The sequence below is a fragment of the Bombina bombina genome, chromosome 6, assembly GCF_027579735.1.
Source record: "Bombina bombina isolate aBomBom1 chromosome 6, aBomBom1.pri, whole genome shotgun sequence".
Lineage (NCBI taxonomy): Eukaryota > Metazoa > Chordata > Amphibia > Anura > Bombinatoridae > Bombina > Bombina bombina.
The window spans coordinates 844795191-844817019 of NC_069504.1; the positions used below are offsets into that span (position 1 = coordinate 844795191).

Consider the following 21829-nt stretch of genomic DNA (forward strand, 5'->3'; position numbering starts at 1 on the left):
GGGTTTCATGTCCCTTTAAGTGAGTCAATTATGGTTGAGTTGTCTGAAGAACAGAAGCTGAGAAACAACAAAATATTATCACTAGCTATTGATTTGAATAAAAACACTCTGCTAATGCTTCATTTTCTTGTCTTCTGTGTACAGAGATCAATTCCTGCCTTAAGACAGTTGATGCTGGACCTAATAAAGACTTTTCCAAGGGCTCAGCTAAAGACCTGAGCATGTTGCCTTCAACAACTGCAGATTATGCAACAAAGATCCTTGGGAACATCTTAAAAAAAGAATACACTGTTACATCTACCCAACCTACTATGACCACAACAGAAAATCCAGGTCAAACAAACCTGGAGGTGCATACACAACAAGGTATGTGGGCTGAAAAGAAAAAATGATGCATAACTTAAACAAACGTGTTATTGGATCTTACTGCAATTCAACCTCTTCCCTTCAAACTTCTTTCAATGATTTACTGCTCCTATAACACTACTCTCCATCCTCTGTATTTATGTTTATCATCCAAACTTCCCTGGTGGTCATAGTCTTTGTTTTTCTCTATACGCAGATTCTGAAAAACTACAAGATGAGATCCATCCAACGTCGGCAGAAGAGCTTGAAAGAAAGATGCAAAACTCAACAGTGGCCATAATCTCATTAATTATTATTTGTCTTTTCTTGACTTCCATTGTTACTTTCTTTATCTGCAACAGGAAAAAAAACAGTAGCCGGCATTTATCAAAGATTTTATGTGCATTCAATGAGACAAAATATGATAAAGCTGGGACAGATGTGACGTGATCTGCTTGTTTGAGATTTTTTATGTAATATGGAAATTACTTTTAATAATAGAATTCCTGCCACAAAAAAAAATAAATAATACAGGTAATGTACAGCCCTTTCAAAAATCTGGGATAATAAAATGAGCAATATACAGTATTTTTAGATATCACCTATTAGTTTCACTTGCAATTTAAAAGTCTTTAACTTAAAGGGACATTAAACACTAAATACATTTTATAAGTATAGTATTAAGTTTATTTCCTGATTACCTGTAGTTATGGGGGCTGTCTGGCCAGGTTGTAATCTATTTTATATTACATTCCAGCACATGTGCAGAAACCTGAAATCCTTCAGATACCTGCAATGTAACCTAGGTTCCAAAATGGCAGCGCCCATGAATAGAGGAAGTTGCATGAAATGTATTTAGTGTCACTTTAAAGAACTTTATTATGCCAAAAAATGTTTAGTATTTTTCAATGTTCATTCATGTACATGACAGAAAAAAAAATAGTTTAATGTCCTTTAAAGTGTAAGCTTTCTTGGCGAGGAAATATACATATTCTTTATCTGTGTTAAACAAAAAATAATTTAAGAACTTTATGGAAAGGAGCAAATATTTACTTTTTTGTATATACTTAGCTGTAATTAGTCATAGCTCCTATAAATTATCTGTGGTAACCTTAAATTTGTGTCTGGGTCTGTTCAATATCAATATTGTAATGATTACATTAAGAGATAATGAACCAGGTCCCATTACATTTGAGTTGTGCTATATTTTGTTTCATGAATTGTTTCCTTTCAGAATATTACTTTTGTATTGAGAATATTTATAGTATAGTATATACATTGAATATATACACCCATTCTGTGAATTAGGTGAGACTATGCTATTACATGCAGAAATGCTACATGAGGGAACATAATCAGATAGATGATTCATTATTAATTGAACATTTATTAATAGAATCAATATTATTTTTGGCCTTTGTGGAAGTCTAGACACAGAACCAAAACATAGTCAGGAATTACTATGAGGCCATTTATAGAGCAACATTAAATGTAATGTTGAATTCCCCCCAGAACATGTTTTATTACACATAGTAATAAAAATGTAGTAATGTTCTTTCGTTGTTTATTTTGTCTCACTTTTCTTGTAATTTAAATGGGCAGTAAACACATTAAGATGTTAATACACAATGTGTAAGTATACATAGTAAAACAACTTTGCAATAAACTTTTATTTATTTTGTCCCCTTTTCGTGTAATTTAGCTCTGAAAATTGCTATATATACTTCCCTAATTGGCTGGTTCAAATAAGGCAAGTGGTGGTAGAGTTTTGTTCCTCATAAAACAATTTCAACAAACAAGATCTTAATTTGTTTTAAAAATGTATATACTTGGGCTGGCTATTTTATTTTAAAGCAAGGCAACATAAATGTCTTGCAAGTAAATGTGTTTAGTGTCTCTTTAACTATAGCAACTTCCTCCAAAGATACTCAAGTGCATTATGTAGACTTCAGGATCCACATAGCTTGATTAATGCAGGAGCTTATGTATATATATATATTCCTAACTGGCCAGAGCAAAGCAGATAAGATAAGCTTACTAAAGATGATTTTAAGAGGCATGTGCCTGCACATAGGGCTATAACATAAATGAAAGAGACTTGCAATAGATGTACGTTGGTCAAATGTCCTGGGACTTCAAAACTTACTGACATCTCATCTGCGTCCAGAGTTCTAGGGCAAATTATGTATCTGGAGATAAATATTGAAAGTCCTAAAGACCAAAGACATATGTAGAAAAGTATCCATCATGGTTACTATCTTCAGTTGGATCTTGACTCACATTTTTATTTTATACAGGATCTGTAGATTGTTATTAGTATTTTCACAGTTTTACTAGCTGTGAGCATCAACTGTGCCGGACGTGGCAGGTACAAGCAGTAAAGGGGGTGCAGTTGAGAGAAATGTGAGAGAGTTTGTGTGGAAGGGAAGTATAGTATCCAGTACAAGTGCCCTTAGGAGAAGGACTATTTGACCCTTAGAAGGAGGGGTGCATTGTGGTGGGGCAAAAAGGGGTTCATTTTCCTCCCTTTATTTATTGAAGAGAGGAATAAATGTCACTCTTTTTTTAGTATGTTAGAAGATAGTATCCCTTCCTAACATCCAGTAATATCTAAAATGTCGATACTTTGGCAGGGGATGAGGCTGCTAAAACAGCTGCTGAGTGTTCTAGAAAATTCAAATCCCCTCCTATGGGCATTTCTGGAGCCAACTGGTGAGGACACATTCATACAGAAAGAAAAGCTCTCTACCAGGAACAAACAACAGCTCAGTAGCTTGTTCTATGGTGAGTTACCACCAAGGAGCAGCCTCTTTTAGCCCAATTGTGCTTTTTACAGAGGACAACGTTCCTGAAGTATATCAGTCTGATTTCACCTAATAAGGTCAGTCCAGCCCTGAAATACCAGGCAATCCTCCTCTGAACAAGGAACATGACAACCCCAGACGATCGTTTCAGCTTTCATAGCGACTTATCAGTGCAGCCATATTCCTCTAAGCACACTTGACAATGATTCCACATCTGGTTTCCCCCATCATCCTTATGGAGACTTCCCCATGGTCATAATACAAATGCATTATTTGAGAAGGACACATTCTCAGGAGGTGGCTAACATGTTCAGACTGAAGGAAAGAGTGAACCCAGATAGATAATAGGTGTGTGGAGCAGCCATTTTCTCTCTGTGGTGTGGTCTGGCTTATCCACCATTTTCTTTTGTTTGTATGCACACTCACATACTTTGGCATGGGGTTCTTTAGAGCAGTTAAGAAGTTGGTTAGCAGATAAACTGGGGAACGGTTGGGGGATATTACCTCCAGAAACTTTAATATAGCCCTAGTAAAAAAAAAATGTAGCTTTTTGTCAGTTATTTATACAATGTGTTTTATTGCTGTTTTGCTGTTGTAAGCATTCAAATAAAGTGTTATAAAACTCCTGCAGCCAAATATTTTCTCCAAAATTGCTTTGTGATTTATTTATTTATTTGAAAGGGTCATGTATTCTGGGGTGGTAGGCTATGCACATCCTTATGGACAACTCAGAGGGTCAAGTAGATAGGTTTATAGCAGAAAAAGAGGATTTTGAGAAGAGATATGCAGAAGATTGTTGTTTGAAGAGGGACAGGAGTTATGTGAAGGATGGAAGCAGCCAATTAAAAGGCAGATATTAAAAGGTCACTGCTGCAAGCTTCGTGGGAGTTACCCAGCCAGCCGATTTCTGACTCAGTTCCCTGTTTCTATTGAGCACTTACATCCTCTAATGATTATATTGTTTACACAACGCTCCTCTTATTAGATGTTAAGTTATTCACACATGCATCCTTCGTTATTCAATATATACAATGTATCAAAATAAATTCACTGTGAATAAACACAAAATAGTTTGTCAGCCTAAATATAGAGTGTAAATATATGTAACAAAAAAGTCACATTCATTAGTATCATTAGTGAGTGAACCACCTGAATAACACCACCCTCTGGCCCCACCCACCGACAAAGTCACGTTGAAAGTGATGAAATGCGTCAGCCTGTTGTATTATTGCTTCACACACTATATCCCTATTTCAGTGGATCCATTTGTATATACCTAATGATCACCCACTCCGGTACCCTGGTCTCTATATGTTTTTAATTTTGTATTGGGATTAATTGAAATATGGGAGTGGGTGTGATATACCCATTCCCGCTTGTGTCCCAATCTTAGATCATTTTTGTTTATTTGATTCAATAAAGTGTTATTTATTATTTTCTATTATTACTGTTAGTGACTAATTATACACTGAGCATGTAGTTCTAAATCATTACTGCACCCTAATGTGTAAGACCATCACTGGCCATATTTATTAAATAATAATATGAAACCGACTAAAATTATTCAACTACCTGACAGCATGTGAGTCCCTACTCTCCTCAAAAAACGTGAGGTCAGTGGCCCCATTCGAGACTACAGCAGAGCAAGCTATACATATGGCAATAGTACTCCGGCTTTCTGGAGCTCGTATGACCCATCTGTCCAAGTAGAAGCACCCCAGGCTCCCACCTGAAGAATCTGCCTCTCTCCCCTCAACCTGGACCAATGCCCCACCTTTTCCCCAAATCAGGCCCAGAGTGCACAAGCTCACCCATAAGGGGATCTCCCTTCAACTAGGCCCCACAAGCCAAGTAAAACCGTGGTCTTACAAAAGGCTAGCTTGACAAACTATATCGCCGCCACAGGGAAACTCAGCAACCCTAAGGAAGTCATCCCCATGCAGCCAGTAAAAACTCAAAGGTGAGGAAGAGTGGGAAACATGGTCTTCACTGGAAAAGAGGAGGCTGGGAGGACGTTATAACCTGCATATAACCAGGTAAGACCTCTCTCAACGCAAAACTTGCAATCCATACCCTCGCTATAACCTTCTGCCCTTATGTCACTTCTAGCCTAAATGGCTCTACACCCTGTTTTTGCTTTACTGTGATCTCATACAATTTCACCATAGTCTCAAGAGATTTTATTGTAAACTTCCTTAAACTGAGGAGAGAAATAATGTGACTGGTGACTGAGTTTGCACATACCAGATAGCACTCCCTTGGCAAACATCCTGATTGTATGTTTAACCCCTTCACTACTAGATTTTATTTTTTTTATTTACCTATAACTATATATATATATATATATATATATACAGAGCTGGGATGTGCACTCTCACTCCGTCAAACAACTACCAGGGTGCTAGTGAACTTCAACAGATACGAACAAAAAACTTGCACTCTGGTCATTTCAGAAGTAAACCTTTACTGTGAACAGTGACGTTTGGGGGGACAAAGCATCCCCTTCCTCAGACACAGTGTGTACAAAGTGTAACAAACAGCAAAACATACAGAAAACCCCACCCCCCAATTAGGACAGAAAAACCACCAAAACGGACTCCATTGTAACCACCTAGTCACAAACATAAATAAACAACAGTGTGTAAATACAGTGAAGCTTGTCTGAGAATATCATTGCATCAATATATGGTGTAAAGTGACTTAGTAAAGTGGGAAGGATAAATAGCATGAAACCCAGATGTGGAAGACATAGATACCTTATGTAAAAATGTACCGAATGCCAAGCACATGTATGAGATCATCTATAATAATAATAATAATTTGCGATTTATATAGCGCTTTTCTCCCTGTGAGACTCAAAGCACTTTACAAATATACCAACATAAGACATAAAAGTTAGGAATTTCTGAAGGTCAGATAAGCGGACTGAATGCCTGATGGAAGAGGTGGGTCTTTAGCTTTTTTTAAAAAGTCTGTAAGGACGGTGCCTCTCTGATTGCGCACGGTAAAGAGTTCCAGAAAGTAGGGGCAGTGTGGCAGAATGCTCTGGAGCCTGAGTTTGTCCTTATTCTTGGCACTAAGAGGAGGGATGTGTTGGCTGACCTAAGTGAGCGGGATGGGATGTAGGGTGTTAGGAGCTCTTTCAGGTACTGTGGGCCTTGGTTGTTTAAGGCTTTGAAGGTCAGCAGGCCAATTTTAAAATATGTTCGCCATTTAATTGGAAGCCAATGCAGGGAGTGGAGAACAGGTGTTATGTGGCAGGAGCGAGTTTGATTGGTCAATAGTCTGGCTGCTGCGTTTTTTACCGTCTGAAGGCAATGGAGTTTTTTTTTTGGGAGGCCCAAGTAAAGTGCATTGCAGTAATCTAGCCTAGAGGATACAAATGCATGGGTTAACGTTGGCATATCATCCGGTGGAATAAAGTGTTGTATCCTGGCTATGTTTTTCAGATGAAAATAGGCAGATTTTATTACGGAGGAAATCTGCTGTATATATAACTACATAGGATGAAGGGACATATCAGTCTCATAACGTGCAAGCATAAACTTACTTTTAGATGGTCACAGATGAAGCCGATCGTTGTACTACAGTCTGATAGCTGCACCGGCACCACGCCGTAAACCCGGAAGTGGCCGCATCTCACAGTCCAGTACACGTCATGATCACGTGTAATGTGAAGTCAATCAAATGACGGCATCATCATAGCCAATCAAATAATGGCATATATTATAAATATATATATATATTTGATGATAAAAGTAAATTGGAAAGTTGTTTAAAATTACAGGCCATGAAAGTTTAATTTGAACTTTACTGCTCCTTTAATCCAAAGTACTCACCTTACAAGATTTCTGTCCCGCTTCCCTACAATTTTCTTTGCTCAGAAAATGTTGTATGTAAACCCATTGGGCATGTAATCCCATTAGGCAAATCAGTTTTTATTTTGCTTGTGTGTTAACCCGCGTAATCCATAAAGCCAGATCGCATGCACGTTCATGTATTTGTCTTCTCAATGGAGAAGACAAATAAAAAAAAAAAAAAACTAAAACCCTAATCTGTTGCGCAAAGCCCATGACATATTTTCCTCGAAAAGTGTACATGAAAATGCAAAAAAAATCATATTTCAAGAATGTTTTGTTAACGGAATATGTTCTATTTATTTCTAAATAAATATTTCTCTATATATGTGAAGATTTTTGGACAGATATATCTATTTATAGTGAGATATGTATATGAATATATATATATATATATATATATATATACATGTCTAGATATCCCGAGATCTATGTGTAAATATCTCTTTGAAAATCCATCTGATATATTGAGGCTGAATTATCAAATGTCTGTCGGACCTCATCCGACAGTGCGGATCAGGTCTGACATACATCGCTGAATGCGGAGAGCAATACGCTCTCCGTATTCAGCATTGCACCAGCAGCTCTTGTGAGCTGTTGGTGCAACGCCGACCCCTGCAGACTCGCGGCCAATGGGCCGCCAGCAGGGAGGTGTCAATCAACCCGATTGTACTCGATCGGGTTGAATTGTGGCGATTCCTGTCCGCCTCATCAGAGCAGGCGGACAGGGTTATGGAGCAGCGGTCTTCAGACTCGCCAGAAACACGGGCCCTCAAGCTCCGTTCGGAGCTTGATAAATGGGCCTCATTGTTTAATGTGCATAAGATTGTTATGCGAAATCTTTTCCTTATATCCATAGTTAAACATATCTCTATAATATAAATGCATGTTTCTCTATATATGTGTATGTATGTCAATGTAAAATCCCTGCGTCTGGTTTTTTTTCTAACACCTGAGATCTCGTATCTTTGAGCCCTTATAACTTTTGTTTGCAATATTTTTATTATAATTTTTAATAGACAGTGTTAATATGAGCGTAACTTACTTTGTAACGTATTTTGGAAGTGTTTTGTGAAACTTTTAAGGTTGCAGAAAACTGTTAACTACAGCTTTTCGAGTGCGGAAAGAATTGTTGTGTAAAAAGTGATTGCGAGTGCACAATCACGATTTTTCAAGACTTGTAATATCTGCACAATTACATTTCTTTGCGAAAAGACCATATTATGCGCAGAAAATATATACCGTGCGACTTGTTATCTTGCCAATAGTACATAGATAAATAGCTAAAGCCCAGGTAAACATATAGCAGATAATTCAGCTCCTGCTACATATTCTCTAAAATTAAAGGGATATGAGACGCAAAAAAGTAGGTGTCTGGAACACCATATGGCAGGAAATAGTGCTGTCATCTATTGATCTTGCAAATGGATACCATTCTTGCAAAACTGCTGCTATATAGTGCTCCAGACATGTGCACGCTAGAGAGCTTACATCCCTGCTTTTCCAACAAAAGATACCAAGAGAACGAAGAAAATGTGTGACTAGAAGGAAATTAGAAAGTTGTTTAAAATTGCACGTTCATCTGAATCAAGAAAGGAAAATGTTAAGTTCCATGTCCCTTTAACACAAGGCTCATGCACAAAGACTTGAAAGGAAGCACTGTAAAGAAAATGAAATAGGGTAAATACACTCCCAGTGTAATTAATACAAATAAAACCGGCTGGCAATGCCCAATGAAATATAATGATGAGAGCTAAAATAGAAACAGCAAACACCTATTAGTGTCACAATCTAGATGTTATTGAGGTGAGTCAGACCTCGTGAATGTTTACTTAGCAGCACCAATTCTTGTGGAGGACTTTACACTGCCCCACAAAGCTAAGTGTAATTATCAACAACATATGCCTGGAAAACACCTGGATATCAGCCATGTGATTAAACACATAGCCAAAGTCACACATCCGCTTCTCCCCAATGAGGATATGACTGGTTAGCTCATCAAGAACAGGCTGAATCTGGGGCATGAATATGACTGACTGATTAAACCTGTTTCTGTAAAAGAAGGGAATTTGTTAAAATATAAATCAATACAAGAATGTCCCTTTAAATTAATGAGAAGAATATCCTTGTACAAATCACTGATACACGGCTTGAAAAAACTGTTACATCACACAGTTTAAAGGGCATATTTAGATCTTCATAGTGTTCATTTTTATATATTTCATTAGTCTTGAGATTTTACCCCTATTACCACTAAGGCCTCTATCACAATCTGTGAAACCTTTTCGGCTATTTCTTACTTAAAGGGACAGTCTAGTATAAATTAAACTTTCATTATTTAGATAGGACTTTTCATTTTAATCGACTTTCCAATTTACTTTTATCATCAAATTTGCTTTTTTCTCTTGGTATTCTTAGTTTAAACTAAACATAGGTAGGCTCATATGCTAATTTCTAAGCCTTTGAGGGCTGCCTCTTATCACAGGCTTTTTAAATCTCTTTTCAACACAAAGAGACAGAAAGTACACGTGGGCCATATAGATAACACTGTGTTCAGGCACAGAAAGTTATTTAAGATCTAGCACAATACAATGCTAAATTTAAGTCAATAGATAATAAACAGTCCCAGTCATGTGATCATAGGGCTGGAAGAAGGTTCCTAGATACAAGGTAATCACAGAGGTAAAAAGTGTATTAATATAACTGTTGGTTATGCAAAACTGGGGAATGAGTAATAAAGGGTTTATCTATCTTTTAAAACAATAACAATTCTATGGTTGACTGTCCCTTTAAAGCCCTATCTGTATTATGGGGCTGAATAGATCTTGGTGTTTACAATCCATTTTCAAGAGACTTTTGGAGGCCAGTTTTTACTTTTCAAATGCAACACCTCTAGGCAAGTGATATGTCCTTGAAAGAGCATTTTGGACCTTTTTTAAAACTATTTCGCAGCTATTGGGAACAACAGTCTATTATCTTGCACATATGCAAAACAATCTGAAATGGCCACATAGACATTGTATTGGTCTATTAAAATACAAGGTATTGATTCATTAAAGGGAAAGTGTACCCTAATTTTTTCACCACTTTAATTTGTTCCCCAATGATCAATTTTAACTGCTGGAGTGAATTAAATTGTTTAAATACATCTCCTTTAACAAATTCAACTCCATTCTGAAAAAAGGACTGGGAGATATTAAATTCAGATGATACTTTCCCCTTTAGGATGATGGGAAACCCGAGGATAGGATTCAGAAGAGGTCGATCACTAAAGGATATCCTACAGAAAAGTGACCCAGTTTGCACCACTAATTGTGTGGTCTACCTGCTACACTGTCTGTGTAGTTTGTTCTATGTGGGAAAAACGAGCAATGATATGAGAACTCGGATGGCCAATCATCGTAGCTCGATACGTACAGCCCTGAACAAAAGAGAAGCAAACCAACCAGTGGCTAGTCATTTTTTGCAATGCGGTCATAATGTGGCAGACCTCAAATACACTATAATAGATCCCGTTCCCCCATTAAGGAGGGGAGGAGACCGAAATAAGGTTTTGATGCAAAGAGAAGCAAGATAGACATATGAATTGGAAACATTACGTCCAAAAGAGACTTAAAGGGACAGTCTAGTATAAATTAAACTATCATTATTCAGATAGGACTTTTAATTTTAATCAACTTTCCAATTTACTTTTATCATCAAGTTTGCTTTTTTCTCTTGGTATTCTTAGTTTAAACTAAACATAGGTAGGCTCATATGCTAATTTCTAAGCCTTTGAGGGCTGCCTCTTATCACATGCTTTTTAAATCTCTTTTCAACACAAAGAGACAGAAAGTACACATGGGCCATATAGATAACACTGTGTTCAGGCACAGGGAGCTATTTAAGATCTAGCACAATACAATGCTATATTTAAGACAATAGATAATAAACAGTCACAGTCATGTGATCAGGGGGCTGGAAGAAGGTCCTAGATAAAAGGTAATCACAGAGGTAAAAAAGTATATTAATATAACTGTGTTGGTTTTGCAAAACTGGGGAATGGGTAATAAAGGGATTTCTATCTTTTAAAACAATAACAATTCTATGGTAGACTGTCCCTTTAATACCAAAATAGAATGGCATTGTTTTCTGTAATAAGTACTGTAATAGTAAATATAGCGTGTCCTAGTTTTGCTTGTATTAGGTTAGTGTAGACATACACATTAGCTCCTAGGTCCTTATGTATGCTCTTATCCCCTAGATAAGAATTTACCCTATATAGGAATGTGCAGAAATTAGTAATATAAATTTCTTCTTGGTTTATTCTACTAGATCGAGTTATAATGCTATCGATTTACCTAGTTACAGCCATGTCATAGTCAGATCGTATGTACATAAGTTTGTTAGTCAAAAGATCTGTTGTTGTGGTATGTTGCTAGGCAACGGGCAGCGCCCGTTAGTGACGCATGCACCGCTCCAGGCGATCGACCGCCACGCTGTTATTCACTTAAAGGGACACTGAACCCAATTTTTTTTTTTTTGTGATTCAGATAGAGCATGACATTTTAAGCAAATTTCTAATTTACTTCTATTATCAAATTTTCTTCATTCATCATTGAAATGCAATAATATAAGTTTAGATGCCGGCCCATTTTTGGTGAACAACCTGGATTGTTCTTGCTGATTGGTAGATAAATTCATCCACCAATAAAAAAAATGCTGTGCAGAGTCCAGAACCAAAATTTTTTTTTAGATGCCTTCTTTTTCAAATAAAGATAGTAAGAGAACAAAGAAAAATTGATAATAGGAGTAAATTAGAAAGGTGCTAAAAATTGCATGCTCTATCTGAATCACAAAAGAAAAAATTTGGGTTCAGTGTCCCTTTAAGCGGTGAGTAAGTTATATAAGTATCACATTTATTATTATGTTGTTTTAATGTTTTTAATTTGATTGCACCTAATACCAGAGAGTGCTGACTTTACTTGGGATTTTGTTGATACATTTGCTCTGCACCCCAGCCAGTAGCAGTAATTTTGTGAGTGCTAAACCTGGTTGGATATTATATAAGCATATACATATATATTTACAGGGAACACACAGACCCCATAGACCTTTTCACTGCCGTTTTTTTTAACACCCCACGCCCACTAACCAGACCATTGTAAGTGAGGACTCATTAGGTAAAAAAAACTAAATTTATGCTTACCTGATACATTTATTTCTCTTGTGGTGTATCCAGTCCACGGGTTCATCCATTACTTGTGGGATATTCTCCTTCCCAACAGGAAGTTGCAAGAGGACACCCACAGCAGAGCTGTCTATATAGCTCCTCCCCTAACTGCCAACCCCAGTCATTCGACCTAAGACAAGCAAGAAAAAAGGACAAACTATAGGGTGCAGTGGTGACTGTAGTTTAAAATAAAAAACACATGCCTAAAAATGACAGGGCGGGCCGTGGACTGGATACACCACAAGAGAAATAAATTTATCAGGTAAGCATAAATTTTGTTTTCTCTTGTAAAGGTGTATCCAGTCCACGGGTTCATCCATTACTTGTGGGATACCAATACCAAAGCTTTAGGACACGGATGAAGGGAGGGACAAGGCAGGCCCTTAAACGGAAGGCACCACTGCCTGTAAGACCTTTCTCCCAAAAATAGCCTCCGAAGAAGCAAAAGTATCGAATTTGTAGAATTTAGAAAAAGTATGAAGCGAAGACCAAGTCGCCGCCTTACAAATCTGTTCAACAGAGGCCTCATTTTTAAAGGCCCATGTGGAAGCTACCGCTCTAGTGGAATGAGCTGTAATTCTTACAGGAGGCTGCTGGCCAGCAGTCTCATAAGCTAAGCGTATTATATTTCTTAGCCAAAAAGATAGAGAAGTTGCCGAAGCCTTTTGGCCTCTCCTCTGTCCAGAGTAGACAACAAACAAAGCAGATGTTTGACGAAAATTCTTCGTAGCTTGTAAATAAAACTTTAAAGCACGAACCACGTCAAGATTGTGAAAAAGACGCTCCTTCTTTGAGGAAGGATTAGGACATAATGAAGGAACAACAATCTCCTGATTGATGTTCTTATTAGATACTACCTTAGGAAGAAACCCAGGTTTAGTACGCAAAACTACCTTATCTGCATGGAAAATCAGATAAGGGGAATCACACTGTAAAGCAGATAACTCCGAAACTCTTCGAGCCGAGGAGATAGCCACAAGAAACAGAACTTTCCAAGATAAAAGTTTAATATCTATAGAATGCAGAGGTTCAAACGGAACCCCTTGAAGAACCTTAAGAACTAAATTTAAACTCCATGGCGGAGCAACAGGTTTAAACACAGGCTTAATTCTAACTAAAGCCTGACAAAACGCCTGAACGTCTGGAACTTCAGCCAGACATTTGTGCAAAAGAATAGACAGAGCAGAAATCTGTCCCTTTAAGGAACTATCAGACAATCCTTTCTCCAATCCCTGCTGGAGAAAAGATAATATTCTAGGAATCCTGACTTTACTCCATGAGTAACCCTTGGATTCACACCAATGAAGATATTTACACCATATCTTATGATAGATTTTCCTGGTGACAGGCTTTCGAGCCTGAATTAAGGTATCAATGACCGACTCGAAAAAACCACGCTTTGATAGAATCAAGCGTTCAATCTCCAAGCAGTCAGACGCAGAGAAATTAGATTTGGATGTTTGAAAGGACCTTGAAGTAGAAGGTCCTGTCTCAGCGGCAGAGTCCATGGTGGAAAGGATGACATGTCCACCAGATCTGCATACCAAGTCCTGCGTGGCCACGCAGGAGCTATCAAAATCACCGAAGCTCTCTCCTGCTTGATCTTGGCAATCAGACGAGGGAGCAGAGGAAACGGTGGAAACACATAAGCCAGGCTGAAGGACCAGGGAGCTGCTAGAGCATCTATCAGCGCCGCCTTGGGATCTCTGGACCTGGACCCGAAAAAAGGAAGCTTGGCATTCTGACGAGACACCATGAGATCCAGTTCTGGTTTGCCCCATAGATGAATCAACTGGGCAAATACCTCCGGATGGAGTTCCCACTCCCCCGGATGAAAAGTCTGCCGACTTAAAAAATCTGCCTCCCAGTTCTCTACTCCTGGGATATGGATAGCTGAGAGATGGCAAGAGTGAACCTCTGCCCATAGAATTATCTTTGAAGCCTCCAACATCGCCAGGGGGCTCTTTGTACCCCCCTGATGGTTGATATAGGCTACAGTCGTGATGTTGTCTGACTGAAATCTGATGAACCTGACCACAGCTAGCTGAGGCCAAGCCTGAAGAGCATTGAATATCGCTCTTAGCTCCAGAATGTTTATCGGAAGGAGGGCTTCCTCCTGAGTCCACGAACCCTGAGCCTTCAGGGAGTTCCAGACTGCGCCCCAGCCCAGAAGGCTGGCATCTGTCGTCACTATAGTCCATTCTGGCCTGCGGAAGCACATTCCCCTGGACAGATGGACCCGAGATAGCCACCAGAGAAGAGAATCTCTGGTCTCTTGATCCAGATTTAGCAGAGGGGACAAATCTGTGTAATCCCCATTCCACTGATTGAGCATGTAAAGTTGCAGTGGTCTGAGATGTAGGCGGGCAAACGGAACTATGTCCATTGCCGCTACCATTAAACTTATTACCTCCATACACTTAGCCACTGACAGCTGAAAAGTGGATTAAAGAGCACGGCAGGAAGTTAGAAGCTTTGACAACCTGACCTCTGTCAGAAAAATCTTCATTTCTACTGAATCTATCAGAGTTCCTAGGAAGGAAACACTTGTGAGAGGGGAGAGAGAACTCTTTTCTTCATTCACCTTCCACCCGTGAGACCTCAGAAAGACCAGAACAATGTCCGTATGGGACTTTTCTATTTTAAAATTTGATTGCCTGTATCAAAATGTCATCTATGTAAGGGGCCACCGCTATGCCACGGGGTCTTAGAACTGCTAGTAGGGACCCTAGAACCTTCGTAAAGATTCTTGGTGCCGTGGCTAACCCGAAGGGAAGAGCCACAAACTGGTAATGCCTGTCTAGGAAGGCAAACCTGAGAAACCGATGATGATCTCTGTGTATCGGAATGTGGAGATAAGCATCCTTTAAGTCCACGGTAGTCATATATTGACCCTCCTGGATCAGAGGTAGGATGGTTCGAATAGTCTCCATCTTGAAGGATGGGACCCTGAGAAATTTGTTTAGGATCTTGAGATCCAAGATTGGTCTGAAAGTTCCCTCTTTTTTGGGAACTATAACAGATTTTAATAGAATCCTTGCCCCTGTTCCTCCCTCGGAACTGGGTGGATCTCTCCCATGACCAGAAGGTCTTGAACATAACATAAGAATGCCTCTCTCTTTATCTGGTTTGCAGATAATTGAGAAAGATGAAATCTCCCTTTTGAGGATGAGGCTTTGAAATCCAGAAGATATCCCTGGGAAACAATCTCCAGAGCCCAGGGATCCTGGAAGTCTCTTGCCCAAGCCTAGGCAAAGAGAGAAAGTCTGCCCCCCACTAGATCCGGTCCCGGATCGGGGGCTACTCCTTCATGCTGTCTTAGAGGCAGCAGCAGGTTTTTTGGCCTGCTTTCCCTTGCTCCAAGCCTGGTTAGGTCTCCAGACTGGCTTGGACTGGGCAAAATGTCCTTCTTGTTTTGAAGTAGAGGAAGATGAAGCTGCGCCACTCTTGAAGTTCCGAAAGGAACGGAAATTAGTCTGTTTGGTCCTTAATTTGTTGGACCTATCCTGGGGAAGGTCGTGGCCTTTCCCTCCAGTAATATCAGAAATGATCTCCTTCAGTCCAGGCCTGAATAGGGTCTGCCCTTTGAAGGGGATGTTGAGAAGCTTAGACTTTGAAGTAACGTCAGCTGACCAGGATTTAAGCCATAGCGCCCTACGCGCCTGAATGGCAAAAGCTGAATTCTTAGCCGTTAGCTTAGTTAAATGAAAAACGGCATCAGAAATAAATGAATTGGCTAACTTAAGAGCTTTAAGCCTGTCTAGGATATCATCCAACGGGGTCTCCACCTGAAGAGCCTCTTCAAGAGACTCGAACCTGCAGCAGTGACTGGGGCAATGCATGCAAGAGGCTGGAGAATAAAACCTTGTTGTATAAAGATTTTCTTAAGGAAACCCTCTAATTTTTTATCCATTGGATCTAGGAAAGCACAACTGTCCTGGACGGGGATAGTTGTACGCTTAGCTAGGGTAGATACTGCTCCCTCCACCTTAGGGACCGTCTGCCACGAGTCCCGTGTAGCGGCATCTATAGGAAACATCTTTTTAAACGCAGGAGGGGGAGAGAACAGTACACCTGGTCTATCCCATTCCTTCGTAACAATTTCTGAAAACCTCTTAGGTATTGGAAAAACATCAGTGTAAACAGGCACTGCAAAGTATTTGTCCATTTTACACAATTTCTCTGGGACTACAATGGTGTCACAGAGTTGCTAAAACCTCCTTGAGCAACAAGCGGAGGTGTTCAAGCTTAAATTTAAATGCTGTCATTTCAGAGTCAGACTGAAGTAACACCTTCCCTGAATCAGAAATGTCACCCACAGATAGAAGCTCTCCTGCTTCGGCTTCTGTACATTGTGAGGGTATATCAGACATAGCTACTAAAGCGTCAGAAAGCTCTGTATTTGTTCTAGCCCCAGAGCTGCCTTGCTTTCCTAGTAACCCTGGCAGTTTGGACAATACCTCTGTGAGGGTATGATTCATAACTGCCGCCATGTCTTGTAAGGTAAACGCATTGGATGCGCCAGAAGTACTTGGCGTCACTTGCGCGGGACATATAGGTTCTGACACATTGGGAGAGCTAGGTGGTTTAATCTCCCTTTTGTCAGTCTGAGAAACCTCTGGTGATAAATCCTTAAAACCCATAATATGGTCTTTATAATTTATAGAAAGGTCAGTGCATTTGGCACACATTCTAAGAGGGGGTTCGACAATGGCTTCTAAACATAATGAACAAGCAGTTTCCTCTATGTCAGACATGTTTAATAGACTAGTAATGAGACCAGCAAGCTTGGAAAACACTTTAATAAATAACCTGCCCTTAAACACGATTTTTGCAGGAACAAACACCCTCTATAGTGGTCCTAGATGCCAGAGGACTCCTTTAGGGAAGCTGTATGTCTCAGTCTGAATATCAACTGCGCATAAAGTGCGCGAAAATAGGCCCCTCCCACCATGCACTGAATGTCAGAGGGCGTTTTTTAGGAGTGATCTAATAAGCCATGTGGAAAACTAGGCCCCTAAATAAAGATTTATCACCCTCAGAGAAAAAACATTTTTACTATAAAACATGCAAAAGTTTTTACACTAAGTAATATGAGTATTAACGTGAATATTACCCTTATTTGCAAGCATGATCTCAGTTGCTGTTAAATCACTGTATCAGGCTTACCTCAAATATACCAGGCACTGTCAGCATTTTCTAGACCTTATCATCTCTCTAGAAAAAAATATACTGAACATACCTCAAAGCAGGCAATCTGCAGACCGTCCCCCCAACTGAAGTTTTCTTTCCATACTCTTCAGTTATGTGTGAGAACAGTAATGGACCTTAGTTACAAACCGCTAAGATCATCAAACCTCCAGGCAGAATTCTTCTTCCAATTTCTGCCTGAGAGTAAAAACAGTACAACGCCGGTACCGTTTAAAACAAACTTTTGATTGAAGGTAAAAAACTACACTAATTCACCACATCTCTCTTGATACTTCCTTTCTTGTTGAGAGCTTGCAAGATAATTACTGGGGGTGGCAGTTAGGGGAGGAGCTATATAGACAGCTCTGTGGGTGTCCTCTTGCAACTTCCTGTTGGGAAGGAGAATATCCCACAAGTAATGGATGAACCCGTGGACTGGATACACCTTTACAAGAGAAATGTTTTTATTGTGTTTGTGATAGATATAATGTATTTTGCATTTCCAAATTGTCTAATAATCTAATTTTAGAAAATACAGTAATTCTGCATGTGGATGCTGAAGTTTATGAAATCTATTTTTTAGGGGGGTTGAAGGCCACTTAAATGACATTTAAGTGACAAACTCTTTCATAGTTCAAATTGCCAGCTATGCAGCATGCTATCATGGAAAGGGCAAGTATCTAAAACTCTGGTCTGGGAAGATTATCTAACAAGTCTCAACAATAATGTAAGATAACAAATTTTAGAATGGCAAATTGTAGCTTTTTATTTTATATATATATATTTATTTTCAAAAATCAGCCAATAGGAAAAAAGTTAATTCTATTGGCTAACTTTAAGAGAAGTCCAGAAGAGCACCGCAGTAGAGAGGATGCCAGAAGAGTGGGCTACAGCTAATAGGACTGCTCACATCACTAGATCAAGATACTGGATACCGAACAGAAGACTTAAAGGGACATTAAATACTAAATAAATAGTAGATAGAATGATACATTCAAAGAAAAGATTAGTCTGAGAATAACAGATGTATTTTTTACATTTTCATTAGATATTAGAAATATTTACAAAATAAGTGTAAAGTTTTAGGGGTAGATTTATTAAGCAGCGGATGCTGCAATCTACCCCCGAAGTTTCCGGCTCACCGGAAACAGAAGTTAAGAAGCATCTGTCGAAAGACCGCTGCTCATTAACTAGAAATGCTTGTGCAATGTTAAATGCTGACAGTGTATGCTGTCAGCATTTAGTGATGTCGGGCGGACATGATTCGCTATTATTAAATTGGCACCTTACAGGGAGTGCAGAATTATTAGGCAAGTTGTATTTTTGAGGATTAATTTTATTATTGAACAACAACCATGTTCTCAATGAACCCAAAAAACTCATTAATATCAAAGCTGAATAGTTTTGGAAGTAGTTTTTAGTTTGTTTTTAGTTATAGCTATTTTAGGGGGATATCTGTGTGTGCAGGTGACTATTACTGTGCATAATTATTAGGCAACTTAACAAAAAACAAATATATACCCATTTCAATTATTAATTTTTACCAGTGAAACCAATATAACATCTCAACATTCACAAATATACATTTCTGACATTCAAAAACAAAACAAAAACAAATCAGTGACCAATATAGCCACCTTTCTTTGCAAGGACACTCAAAAGCCTGCCATCCATGGATTCTGTCAGTGTTTTGATCTGTTCACCATCAACATTGCGTGCAGCAGCAACCACAGCCTCCCAGACACTGTTCAGAGAGGTGTACTGTTTTCCCTCCTTTTAAATCTCACATTTGATGATGGACCACAGGTTCTCAATGGGGTTCAGATCAGGTGAACAAGGAGGCCATGTCATTAGATTTTCTTCTTTTATACCCTTTCTTGCCAGCCACGCTGTGGAGTACTTGGACGCGTGTGATGGAGCATTGTCCTGCATGAAAATCATGTTTTCCTTGAAGGATGCAGACTTCTTCCTGTACTACTGCTTGAAGAAGGTGTCTTCCAGAAACTGGCAGTAGGACTGGGAGTTGAGCTTGACTCCATCCTCAACCCGAAAAGGCCCCACAAGCTCATCTTTGATGATACCAGCCCAAACCAGTACTCCACCTCCACCTTGCTGGCGTCTGAGTTGGACTGGAGCTCTCTGCCCTTTACTAATCCAGCCACGGGCCCATCCATCTGGCCCATCAAGACTCACTCTCATTTCATCAGTCCATAAAACCTTAGAAAAATCAGTCTTGAGATATTTCTTGGCCCAGTCTTGACGTTTCAGCTTGTGTGTCTTGTTCAGTGGTGGTCGTCTTTCAGCCTTTCTTACCTTGGCCATGTCTCTGAGTATTGCACACCTTGTGCTTTTGGGCACTCCAGTGATGTTGCAGCTCTGAAATATGGCCAAACTGGTGGCAAGTGGCATCTTGGCAGCTGCACGCTTGACTTTTCTCAGTTCATGGGCAGTTATTTTGCGCCTTGGTTTTTCCACACGCTTCTTGCGACCCTGTTGACTATTTTGAATGAAACGCTTGATTGTTCGATGATCACGCTTCAGAAGCTTTGCAATTTTAAGAGTGTTGCATCCCTCTGCAAGATATCTCACTATTTTTGACTTTTCTGAGCCTGTCAAGTCCTTCTTTTGACCCATTTTGCCAAAGGAAAGGAAGTTGCCTAATAATTATGCACACCTGATATAGGGGCCTAGTTATCAAGCCGTCAACCTCAAATACGCTGGAATTCCGCAGCTTATTTGTGGCGAGGCTGATTCACCTTAGTTATCAAAGGCCTCGAGACCGGCAAAAGTAGAATTTTGTGACGTAAGCTTCGATCCGCCGGACTCAGTCCGACACAGATCGATTCTTACGTCACTCCAGATGTTCTGCACACAAGTGCGGCACATTCTCACTACTTTTGCTAGTTATCAAAAAACTAGCAGGTACGCTCGGCACTTTTCCGGCCCAGCGTACCTGGTTTTCAAACCGCCACCCCTGGAGGCGGTGGATCCCATAGGAATCAATGGGAGTCTGACCATAGCGAAAGTACAAGTTCGCTGCTGCCAGACATCCCATTCATTCCTATGGGAGCTGTCTACACCTAACACCCTAACATGTACCCCGAGTCTAAACACCCCTAATCTGCCCCCCCTACACCGCCGCAACTAAATAAAGTTATTACCCCCTAAACCGCCGCTCCCGGAGCCCACCGCAACTATAATAAATGTATTAACCCCTAAACCGCCGCTCCCTGAACCCGCCGCAACCTATATTAAATGTATTAACCCCTATCCTGCCCCCCATACCGTCGCCACCTATAATAAAATTATTAACCCCTATCCTGCTGATCCCGCACCTCGCCGCAACTAAATAAATAGTTTAACCCCTAAACCGCCGCTCCCTGAACCCGCCGCAACCTATAATAAATTTATTAACCCCTATCCTGCCCCCCCTACACCGTCGTCACCTATAATAAATTTATTAACCCCTATCCTGTCCCCCACTACACCGCCGCCACCTATAATAAATTTATTAACCCCTATCCTGCCCCCCACTACACCGCCGCCACCTATAATAAATTTATTAACCCCTATCCTGCCCCTCCTACACCGTCGTCACCTATAATAAATTTATTAACCCCTATCCTGCCCCCCACTACACCGCCGCCACCTATAATAAATTTATTAACCCCTATCCTGCCCCCCACTACACTGCCGCCACCTATAATAAATTTATTAACCCCTATCCTGCCCCCCAGTACACCGCCGCCACTGTAATAAAATTATTAACCCCTAAACCTAAGTCTAACACTAACCCTAACGCCCCCCTAACCTAAATATTAATTAAATAAATCTAAATCATATTTCTATTATTAACTAAGTTAATCCTATTTAAAACTAAATACTTACCTATAAAATAAACCCTAATATAGCTACAATATAAATAATAATTATATTCTAGCTATCTTAGGATTTATTTTTATTTTACAGGCAACTTTCAATTTATTTTAACTAGGTACAATAGCTATTAAATAGTTATTAACTATTTAATAGCTTACCTAGCTAAAATAAAGAGAAATGTACCTGTAAAATAAATCCTAACCTAAGTTAAAATTACACCTAACACTACACTATACTTTAATCAATTATTCCTATTTAAAACTAAATACTTACCTGTAAAATAAACCCTAAGATAGCTACAATGTAATTAATAATTACATTGTAGCTATCTTAGGATTTATATTTATTTTACAGGTAACTTTGTATTTATTTTAGCTAGTTAGAATAGTTATTAAATAGTTATTAACTATTTAATAACTACCTAGCTAAAAGAAATAAAAATTACCTGTAAAATAAATCCTAACCTAAGTTACAATTAAACCTAATACTACACTATCATTAAATTAATTAAATAAACTACCTACAAATAACTACAATTAAAT

At 39.3% G+C, this 21829-nt stretch overlaps 1 protein-coding gene across 1 annotated transcript in view; it reads left to right on the plus strand.

Moving 5' to 3' along the window:
* LOC128663760 (uncharacterized) overlaps window positions 1-3799 on the plus strand; it is a 54457-nt gene extending 50658 nt beyond the window's left edge. The window contains exons 4-5 of the mRNA XM_053718245.1: window positions 145-366; window positions 563-3799. Coding sequence (XP_053574220.1) covers window positions 145-366; window positions 563-795 — 455 coding nt within the window. The 3' untranslated portion in view covers window positions 796-3799. The remainder of the gene's footprint in view (window positions 1-144; window positions 367-562) is intronic.
* Window positions 3800-21829: the final 18030 nt, after the last annotated feature.